The 11,135-nt window shown below is 44.4% G+C and overlaps 1 protein-coding gene across 5 annotated transcripts; it reads left to right on the top strand.

Moving 5' to 3' along the window:
- Positions 1-672: 672 nt before the first annotated feature.
- LYSMD4 (LysM domain containing 4) lies at positions 673-7,340 on the top strand. 5 transcript variants are annotated; one of them, XM_036082313.2, is made up of 3 exons: positions 673-803; positions 2,057-2,346; positions 4,872-7,340. In XM_036082313.2, the coding sequence occupies exons 2-3, from the start codon at positions 2,065-2,067 to the stop codon at positions 5,481-5,483; spliced, it is 894 nt and encodes a 297-aa protein (XP_035938206.1). In that variant the 5' UTR covers positions 673-803; positions 2,057-2,064; the 3' UTR covers positions 5,484-7,340. The 5 variants fall into 5 exon arrangements, with proteins under 5 accessions (XP_035938206.1, XP_035938208.1, XP_077935076.1 ...); XM_036082315.2 differs by lacking the exon at positions 673-803 and adding an exon at positions 821-879; XM_078078950.1 differs by lacking the exon at positions 673-803 and adding an exon at positions 897-1,540.
- Positions 7,341-11,135: the final 3,795 nt, after the last annotated feature.

The raw sequence follows: 11,135 nt of genomic DNA, 5'->3' as shown, positions 1-11,135 counted from the left end.
ATTTGATGAGGTTTGTCTCAATTAAGGATTTTAATCTTTTGTGGTGTTGCATATATTTCCCGCTGGTTACTGATTGCTTTTTAATTTTGCTTTCCTTTTTGGGGGTTGAAATTTTAAACCTTTGTGCTTTAGTGTATGAGAGGGTTCACCCATCACTATTAAGCTCAAGGAGTCCCCCGCCATCGACCTTGGGTAAACTGTGTTGTTTGTGGTCCGTGTTGTCGTGGTTCAATGGTTTACATTGGTGGCCTTTTCTATTTTCGTGTGCGCGGAGGACCAAACTCCTCCGGTGGTGGTAAGGACTTCAAGATGTGGAGACCCCTGGCCCACCCCGGCCGAGCCAGAGCGGGGTGGGGAGCCCTTCCCAGCCGGAGGCCGCAGCAGGTGGCACCCACTCTCCTGCGAATCCGCCCCCTCGTTACACAGTTGACACAGAGGGCGGGGCCAAAGTCCTCTTCTACAGGTGAGAAAGCTGAGGCTCAGCAGAAAGCTGGGAGGGGGAGATAAGCCTACAGCAGAAGCAAAAACTGCAGCTGGGCAGAGCTGGTGCTCGGGTGGCGGGCAGGGGGGCGGGGCGAGGGTCCGGTCGGAGAGCTAGAGCCCCGCCCCTCCCCGGCCCCGCCCCCCCGCCGCCTTTCCTGTACTGACCTCTCAGCACAGCCGGGCTCATTCCGGAGCCCGCGCAGCGCTGATTTCATTGGCTGCCTCGCCGTCCCCGCCCCCTGGAGACCTGCTGATTTTCGTAGCCAATCAGCAGGCGCGGCGGCGGCGGCGGCGAGTCTCGGCGGAGACCGGGTGCTGAGGTACCGGGGTTGGCAGGAGGGGCCGCGGTCCTGGGAGGGGGACCGCGCGGGCCCTCAGTGGCGCCGCGGCTCCGAGGTTGGGCCACCCTCCTGCCTCGGGGGCGAGCCACCCTCCTGCCTCCGGAGGGGCGGCGACCGCCACCGTCCGGGGCTGGCCGGAGGTTGTTGGGGTTGAGGGCAGAGGTCGGAGGTCGTGCCTTTGTGGAATGTTGGGGTCCCGCCCGTCTGAGCCTAGGAGCGGGCCGCGCCCCGTGTTGTTTTTGTCAGCGCCTGTGTGGGGACCGCCCTCCTTGCACGGAAAGGGCTCTGAGGGAAACAGGCCTGGGAGCCGCCAGGGCCCCTCGCAGGCCCTGCGCTCTGACGGGAGGCCGGCGGCCCTCGGGTCCCCGAGGACGGCCGCCGCCTCCCTCCTGGCGGCCCGCGGGTCTGGAGGGTGCGGGCAGGAGGGGGAGGGCGGCACGGTCGCGCGGGGGCCACTGGCTGTCCCCGAAGGCGCCGCTCCCCTGGGCTCCGAAGGGCCCCGCGCCGGCGCTTCTGAGGCTGTCATTCCCCGTGTTTCTGGAACCTCACTCGGACGGTTCCAAGAGGGGAAAGCGGGTAGTGTGGCTTTTGCACTTGGCTGGAGGTGAAAATAAAAACCAGGCGCGGGATGTAATGAAGGCAAAGGGACCTGTGAGAAACTGGACGACTTTCTGAGCTCGACAAGAATTTTCTGCCCATCTTGGCCCACATACTACGTAATTCAAGCCTGGGGTATTGGAAATCAGAGTATTTTATTCTCCTAGTTCTCATAAGCAAGTGCCCTTAGTCTTGACCTTCTTGGCGAGGATGCTTGGGAATGTCTAAAGTATTGAACAAGAATTGTTTTGTACAAAAGTTCGAAGTTAAGATTCTCAGAGCAAAGAAGCTGGGAACAGCTCTTGCCTCTCATTGCAAGGATCCCAGCAGCTGCTTTACCCCTCTGAGACCAAAAAGAGAGGTCGTTTCTTTATCTGTGTGGGTTTTGGGGAGACACCAGCTATGGATGAGGAATAAGGGGGATGCAATTAGGGGAAAATGCTATTTTTTATATGCCTCTCACCCACCCCATCTCAGCTAGTGTAGAACCCATTATTTTTTGTACTGATGGTGTCTGTTGAGTATGTACAATGATCGGGGAAAGGAGGAATCTCTAACAAGACACTTCTCTTTAATATAGCTGCAGAGCAATGAATGTGCCTTATGTGGAATTAACCATGGGGTTTGGTTTTCAGTTGAGAAAATGAGGCAGAAGGAAGTGTTAACCAAGACCTTCCAAGGCCCAGCCATTGTCTGTAGGACTCCGACCAGCCACGTTTACATGTTTGAGAACGGTGGTGGGGACTCGGGGGACTCCTCTGAGGAAGAGTCCCACCGCGTGGCTCTGCGGCCCCGGGGCAAGGAGCGCCAGAAGAAGGGTGCCCATGACCCTCCCCAGCCAGGAGCAGGTGACGTGGTGCTGCTGCAGCGGGAGCTGGCCCAGGAGGACAGCCTCAACAAGCTCGCTCTTCAGTATGGCTGCAAAGTAAGAAACCCCGCAGGTGAAGGTGTCACCTGTCCCTCGGCTCCTGTGTGTTTAGAGGAATAGAGCAACTCACTGAAGGGTGGGGGCCCTTGCTGCCCCTTCCTGACCCCCCAGAGGTGGTTTGGAGAGGCCTCTTGTAGCCTTAAAGGACGCCCCCCTTCCCCCACCCATCTAGCCGGAGATGGAAGGCAGGTGGAAGTACTTTAAATTCTGAACCTTGGGATCATGAAAAGTGAGGGTTAGGAATCTCACATGTTGGGGCAGTTCCCTCTCTGCAGAGTACTTCTCTCACTGTCCCTCCAAACTGAATTTCAGAAACCCCCCCCTTTTTTTAAAGTAGGCTTCATGCCCAGTGTGGAGACCAGTGGGGGGCTTGAACTTGCAATCCTGAGATTAAGACCTGGGCTGAGATCAAGAGTCAGATGCTCAGGAGCACCTGCGTGGCTCAGTCGGTTAGGCCTCTGCCGTGAGCTCAGGTCATGATCCTGGGGTCCTGGGCTCGAGCTCCACATTGTGCTCCCTGCTCAGCGGGGAGTCTGCTTCTCCCTCTCCCTCTGCCCCTCCCCTGGCTTGTGCTTTCTCTCTCTCTCTCTCTCTCTCTGTCTCTCTCAAATAAATAAAATCTTAAAAAAGTCAGATACTCAGTTGACTGAGCCACCCCTCCACCCCCCACCTTTTTTTTTGTTTGTTTCTTCTTTCAAGCACATTTTATTTAAGACCTACTAGGGCCAAAGATGCCAGGCAGAATTTATCCAAGATTTGTTTGGTAGGCTTGCTTTTTTGGCTACTTCTCTTTTTCTGACCCTTTCTTGCTGGTTGTAGCTTATTCGGTCAAGTTTTACATTCTCTCTTTTAGAACTGCATGATCTAGCCTTTGTACGCTGTGTATCTATATAACCCTGTTTCTCTCTTTAATTATGTTTTTAGCATTCAGAGTGATTAACATGGCAAAGTAAGTAGGAAAGTATTTATAGAATTGCTGCATTTTTCTCCTAGATTGAAACTATTTATTTCATTTTGCTAATAACACTGTGTTACAACTTTCTGTGGCCTCCCCTGAGGCTGTCTAACCAATTTATTTGAGAAATCTTTTCCTCCTTAGTTTCTTATCATTTATCTAACAAGGTTCAAATGGTTAAACACATTGTATAGGATGGTGTGGTATTTCCCAGGGGAAATAAATAGGCTGGTCTCTAGGGACACAGAGTGGTCTCTCAATTGTACTGAGATTTATATTTGACTCTCTAAATAGGCATACTGTGTGGTTTATAGACATGGGCTGAAAATGAATCTGACCCTACACTGAGTGGATGCAGTGGGCTTCTTGGAATACTGATGTTTAATAAATCTGTGAAGACTATATATATAATGCCTCCGATAAGTAATCAGTTTTCCAGTTTAAAGTAAATATAAATTTGGTGTTAATTTATTAAAGGCAGAGACCATCAGGTCTCAAGCACCTTATGCTTTAGTTTCAAGACATGATAAATTAAAAATGTCTGCCACCCCAATTCAGTTAGATGATAAAAACAATTGCTCAAAGCAGTGAAAAATAATGGAGATGATTGATTTGAATAAGGTGCTATCTAAAGGTGTGTTGGCTGTATTTACACTCTAGTTTAAAGTGGGCTTATGAGTTAAGATCTTAAAGTCCATCTCTAATGCTTTCAGTAAGTTCCAAACATTAGCTTGAGGGAGGGTTTCTCTTTGACTTACATTCTGCACCACCCCTCCCTTAAGATTTGATTTTGGAAGGAGTTTGTCATGAACTTTGTTACTTTGTAAAACTCATAGTGCTGTTCCTTTCTCCTCCGGTAGTAAAATTAAAACAGAAGATTTCAGTCCATACTTTCCAACTTGATTCATGATTCCCTATATGTTTCTAATTATTATTAAGTGTTGTGAAATCCTCAAAGTGTATTAACCCCTAGATCACTTCTATTTAAAAAATAAGTTTATATGCCATACAATACTTCTGGGCAAGAAAACATGGTAGAATCATGAGGACATACGTCTTAAAACGTTATTACAGTTAAAATAGGTTCTGAGTGTCTGTTGAGTTGGCTGAGGCTTTGTGTTTGGGGATCGCTAATGTAATCAGCTACTGAATTGGGTTCTTAATGTGGGAAGGAAGTCAGCCAGACGGGGGCACTGTTGCCTCAAAAATTAAAAGAAGTAGAAAGGGCTATAGCTTTTTAAGTTGCCATGGTTGGGTTTCACCTAAAAACATTTTGTTGCGGTCACACTTTAAACAAACAAGAGACTCTTTTCCAAAATTGATCTTATGTTATTCAAACTTGTAAATCTGTATGGAAATGTGATGATTAAGCTACACATTCAGGCTGAGTTAAAGCCAAAAAGGTTACTCAGCCTAAACTAATTTTGTACATACATGCAGTTTTCCAATATTCATCAGATTCTTAAGCGGGGTGGGCTTGGATCCTCTTTCATAGAGAGCTACTTTTTGGATATTCGTTCTAAAGAGTTTACATATTTCGTGATGTTTGTCTTCATGGCTTTCCTAGGTCGCAGATATCAAGAAAGTCAACAACTTCATCAGAGAACAAGACTTATATGCTTTGAAATCTATTAAGATTCCAGTGAAAAATCATGGGATCCTAACAGAGACCCACAAAGAACTCAGACCCCTCCTGAGCCCATCCTCAGAGACCAGAGTGACCTTTGAGGAGCATCCAGACCCAGATAGAGCAGCTGTAGGCACCGGTGCCCTGCCCAGCCCACTGACGGATTTCTTTAAGGGCATTGACCAGAATATTGAGCGCGCAGTGCAGTCAGAAATCTTTCTAAATGAAAGTTACTGTGTAGAGACCTCCAAGCAGCCGCTGCTCCCAGCTTCTCCGAAGACCCCGACAAATGGTGCAGACTGTGGAATTCAGTGGTGGAATGCCGTTTTTATCATGCTTCTAATTGGGATTGTTTTACCAGTGTTTTATTTGGTCTATTTTAAAATCCAAGCTACTGGCGAGATCCCCAGTAGCTTGAACACAACTGCTGTCCCCAATGGCTCGATGACCGTGAGTGCAGTTCCAGGGCATGTCCCCAGATTAGCAGTTCCAGTGCCGACCGTCCCCTCTTCAGACAGCCAGTTCAGTCCAACCACCCGGGCAGGGAACTAGCTCTTGTTGTTTCTAAAGACTCAGGCCAGTGTTAGCCTTCGGCCTCCTAATGCGCATCACCTGGCATTGGCCATATCTTAGGGTGCTGCATCTCCTTTTCTATGACATATGGACATGTCTCAGAAGCCAATGTTGAGTTCTCCAGAACACTCACCCTGGGGAATAGGCTCACCTAATCCAAGGCTGTGGGAGCCAAAACACCAGCCCCCTCAGCCCCCTGCATCCAGAAGGTACAGCAAGGGAGACATGTGCACGTGATACATGCTGTCTCTTGAAGGTATAGCGTGGACTGGCACTGCGTGAGCCCCCATGTCGGAGGTGTTCAGAAGTTGAGGAGCGGCGTTAAACCTTCAGCGTGGGAGCCTCTGGGATCAGCTTTGGTCACGTGGCTGTTTGCAGTGTCCCCTGCCTGCTGGGAAGAGATGACTGGCTGTGAACATGGTGCTCTTTGTCCCCCTGGCAAAGGTGCTGTCCAGTAGCGGTGAACACCACCCTGTTTTGGAATAGGACAGATTATAAGAAGCCCTATGTCATATTTGTCCCACCAGTTAGCCTTTTTTGAGGCAGTGTCACCTCTAGAATTGAAAAAGCCCTGAATCCGAATTGCTCTAATATCAAGTAAAGGGCAGTTCTGTTCCTTGTACTTCTAGAACTACTTAGTAATACCCAGGCCGGCTTTAAGGTGCTGCATGGTGTGGCCGGCACTTCCTGGCCGGAACATTTGGAGGCTTTTGCTCAGTTCCCCCTGAGGTGCATCCCCACTGCAGTGGCTGACCAGATTACCCAAGTTAGCATTCTTGGAAAGAATTCTTGCTGGCCAGTGACTGGAGCTGAGTAGGTGCAGAGAAAAAGATGAGTGCCTATCACCGAGGTCCCAACAGGTGACACTTCTAAGGCCGAACACACCGGCATTGCTGAGAGCGGCAGCCCCTGGGTGTACCTGGAAAACAGGCATAGGGAGAATAGGTGTGCTTCGTGCTGCTTCCCTTACTCTAATCTTGGGAAGTCTAGAGCCATTGCCCAAGAATGGGGCTCAGTGTTTCTCTTCGGGTAAATACACTTTATATAGTGTAGCTCATGATGTTAAAAACCAAACCACTTAATGGAGGGCCTAGAGGTGACCGTTGCTGTGAAGGCCATAAAAAGAGGGGTCAGGCTCCCATCAGTCTGAGGTTTTCCCATCTACACAGCAGCAGTCATGCCGGAGGCTCAAGGGAGGCATGGGTCAGCCTCTGAGGCCTTGCAGGTGGAGCAGGGGTACATGAGGTGAGGGTGAAAGCCTGTTGGCTGGAGCCCATCTCAGTCCCACGGAAGAATGGAAATGGGCTTACGTGGCTCGGAGAAGCCCGCCACCAGGGAAGAAAACAGACTGCACAAATGCTGAGCTTTGAGCTTTGAGCGAGGTTTATGTCATTGGACACATCAGGCCTAGAGATGAATTGAGAAGATTTCATCATTGTAAGAGGAGGCGAGTGTTGCAGAAGAGTACTTGAAATTGGCTTCTCATTTTTCTCCTCTCAGCTATGTGGAGAACGATTTGCCCTGGGTTCAATTAGTAAATTTAAAGTATCTTCAAAAGTAAATCTTTTCTTCAAAACCAAAATGGTCTTCAGGATAAAATGAACTTGTGAATTTTTGCTACAGGAAATGTTTTGATCATGTGAATGCTTTTCCAGCCAAATGTTTGTGCTCACTATGCCCCCTGGAGGCCACAGGTTTCTCTAACATATCACCATTAACTTAACGAGGCAGAGCCCGGAATCCCACGGGAAAATGGCTTTTGCCAGGCAAAGAATAAATATCTGTATCCTTTACTTTTTAAAAATGGAATAAAATAATTTCTTCTGTGAAGGAAAATTGATTCTTCTTTTTTTTAATTGGGGAGGGGTGGTAATTCCGAATTAAAAGATGTGCGACAATGTTGGAGAACATGGAGGTGTCCATGTCCAGGGGGTGAGGCCTGCCCAAGGGCTTGTGCTCAAGGTCACCAGAACAGGTGAAGAACAGAAGTGGTAAACCAGCACAGTCCCACTGATTGGTCTGCACAACGTGCTTTAAAGTGGTTTTATTAAGTATACATGAGAGATACCATGAAGCTCATTTTCTACACATTTTACTGCATTTTTAGTGTCTTGGGAGTTAACGTTTTAAAGAAGTAATTAGATTTGATAGGTAGTGTTCGGTCCTTTTGATTGAACTATAGTGCCCAAGATTGTGGACACCTAGGGAATCTATGTCGTCAGGCAAACGATGCTCCCGTTTTACCCTGGGGTGACAAGGCTGCAGAGACTAAGCAGAAGTCTCAGGGTCACCCAGAGCAGGACTGCCCAGCCAAGGCCATGCCACAATCCTTCCTTGGGAAGCTGGTTCTTTAAGTTGCCTCTGTTGGGGCGCCTGGGTGGCTCAGTCATTAAATATCTGCCTTCGGCTCAGGTCATGATCCCAAGGTCCTAGGATCGAGCCCCGCATCAGGCTCCCTGCTCCGCAGGAAGCCTGCTTCTCCCTCTCCCACTCCCCCTGCTTGTGTTCCCTCTCTCACTGTGTCTCTCTCTGTCAAATAAATAAATAAAATCTTAAAAAAAAATAAACTGCCTCTGTTAATAGTGAAGTCTTCCCAGGATTGAGGAAGAATGATAAAGGTTATTTCTCTACATCCACACCAACATTTGTGAACTCTTGTCATTTTGATGATAGCCATTCTAACAGGATGGGATATCTCACTGTGGTTTTGATTTGCATTTCCCTAATGATTAGTGATGTTGAGCACCTTTTCATGTACCTGTTGGCCATTTGTATAATTTATTTGGGAAAATGTCTATTCAGGTGCTTTGCCCATTTTTTAATTGTTATATTTATATATATTTATTTTGCTGCTGAGTTGTGTTAGTTCCTTATGTATTTGGGCTATTAACTCTTTATTGGATATATGGTTTGCAAATATTTTTTCCCACTCTGTAGGTTGTCTTCATTTTGTTGATTGTTTCTTTTGCTATGCAGAAGCTTTTTAGTTTGATATAGTCTCACTTGTTTATTCTTGCTTCTTTTGCTTATGTTTTTGGTATTATATCCAGAAAATCATTGCTAAGACCACTGTCAAGGAGTTTACCACCAAGGAGCTTAAATTCAAGTCTTTAATCCATTTTGAGTTAATTTTTGTGAGCGGAAAAAGATAGGGGTCTGCTTTCATTTTTGTACACATGAATATCCATTTTCTCAGCACCATTTATTGAGGAGACTATCTTTTCTCCATTGAGTATTCTTGGCTCCCTTCTCAGTACGACTGTATATGCACCGATGTATTTCTGGGTTCTCACTTCTATTGGTCTGTATTTGTTTTAATGCCATTACCATACTGTTTTAATTACTATAGCTTTTATAATATAACTTGAAATCAGGAAGTGTGATGCCCCTGCTTTGTACTTCTTTCTCAGGATTCCTTTGGCTATTCAGAGTCTTTTCTGCTTCCATATCAATTTTAGGATTTTTTTTTCTACTTCTGTAAAATTTGCTGTTGGAATCTTGTTTGTGCTCACTATGCCCCCTGGAGGGGGCATATTCAGTTTTCTAGCCCATGAACACAGGATACCTTTCCATTTATTTTTATCTTCTTTCATCAGTGTTTTGTAGTGTTCAGTGTATAGAGTTCTTTCAACCTCCTTGGTTAAATTTATTCTTAAATATTTGTTTTTGATGTTACTGTAAATGGGATCATTTTATTTCTTTTCAGATAATTCATTGTTAGTGTATAGACACACTACCAATTTTTATGTTAATGTTATATTAATAATTTTATGTTTATGTTAATTTTGTATCCTGGAACTTTACTGAATTCATTGATAAGATCTAACAGTTTTTTTTTTTATGGAGTCTTTAGGATTTTATATATATAAAATCATGTCATCTACAAATAGAGATAATTTTACGTATTTTTTTTTTCCAATTTCCTGCTTTTTATTTTTTTCTTGCCTGATCACTCTGGCTAGGGCTTCCAGTACTATGTTGAAAAGAGTGGTGAGAGTGAGCATCCTTGTTTTGTTCCTGATCTTAGAGAAAAAGCTTTCACCCCTTCATCATTCGGCATAAAGTTAGCTGTGGACTTGTCATATATGGCCTTTATTATGTTGAGGTACATTCCTTCTACACCTAATTTGTTGTTAAGAGTTTTTATCATGAACAGATGTGGAATTTTGTCAAATGTTTTTTCTCCATCTATTGAGAGGATCATGATTTTTGTCCTTCATTTTGTTAATAAGGTGTATCACATTGATTGCATATGTTGAACCACCTTCCATCCCTGAAATAAATCCCACTTGATCATGGTGAATGATCTCTGTAATGTGCTGCTGAATTTGGTTTGCTGGTATTTTATTGAGAATTTTTGCACCTATATTCATAGGGATATTGGCTTATAGTGTCCTTTTCTGTCTTTGGTATCAGGCCTCATAAAATAAGTTTGGAAATGTTCCCTCCTTTTTCTTTTTTTTTTTTTTTTTTTAAGTTTGGAAAGTATTGTCATTAATGCTTCTTTAAATGTTTGGTAAAAGTCACTGTGAAGCCATCTGGTCCTGGGTTTTTCTTTTTTTGGCAGATTTTTGATTACCAATTCAATCTCTTTACTAGTAACTGATCTGTCCTGATTTTCTGTTTCTTCCTGATTCAGTCTTGGTAGATTATATATTTTTAAAATTTATTCTAGGTTGTCCAGTTTGTTGGTGAATAGTTGTTCATAGTAGTCTCTTATGATCCTTTGTATATTTGTGGTATCAGTTGTGATGTCTCCTTTTTCTTTTATAATTTTGTTGACTTGGGTCCTCTCTCTTTTTTCCTTGTTTAGTCCAGCTAAAGGTTTGTCAGTTTTGCTTATCTTTTCAAAGAACCAGCTGTTAGTTTTATTAATCTTTTCTATTGTTTTCCTATTCTCTATTTCATTTATCTGCTCTAATCTTTATTGTTTCCTTCTTTCTGCTAACATTGGGTTTACTTTGTTCTTCTTTTTCTAGTTTCTTAAAATGTTAGATTGTTTAAGATCTTGTTTCTTAATGTGGGTGCTTGTTGCTATGAATTTTCTTCTTATAACTACTTTTTGCACATATTCCATAAGTTTTGGTATGTTGTGTTTCCATTTTAGTTTGTCACAGGATAGTTTTTTATTCGCCCCTTTAATTTCCTCTTTGATCCATTTGTTGTTCAGGAGTGCGGTGTTTAATTTCCATTTATCCATGAATTTTCCAGTTTTCTTCCTGTTACTGATTTCCAGTTTCATACCATGTGTTCAGAGAAGATACATGATATGAGTTTAATCTTCTTGAATTTGCTTAGGCTTGTTTTGTGGCCTACTTTATGGTCTATCCTAGAAAGTGTTTCAAGGGCACTTGGCAAGAATGTGTATTCTGCTGTTGTAGGATAATAATGTTCTTATATATCTGTTAGGTCCATTTGGGTCTATAGTGTTGTTCAAATCCACTGTTTTGTTTTTTTGATTCTCTGGATGACCTAGCCATTGTTGAAAGTGAGGTATTAAAGTCTCCAACAATTATTGTATTGCTGTTTATTTCTCCTTTTATCCTCTGTTTTTGCTTTATATATTTAGGTGCTCCAATGTTGAATGCATAAATATTTACATTTTATATCTTTTTGATGGGTAGACCCCTT

The sequence above is a fragment of the Halichoerus grypus genome, chromosome 8, assembly GCF_964656455.1.
Source record: "Halichoerus grypus chromosome 8, mHalGry1.hap1.1, whole genome shotgun sequence".
Lineage (NCBI taxonomy): Eukaryota > Metazoa > Chordata > Mammalia > Carnivora > Phocidae > Halichoerus > Halichoerus grypus.
Note: the sequence above shows the minus strand (reverse complement) of the source record. Positions and strands in the feature narration are given on the sequence as shown.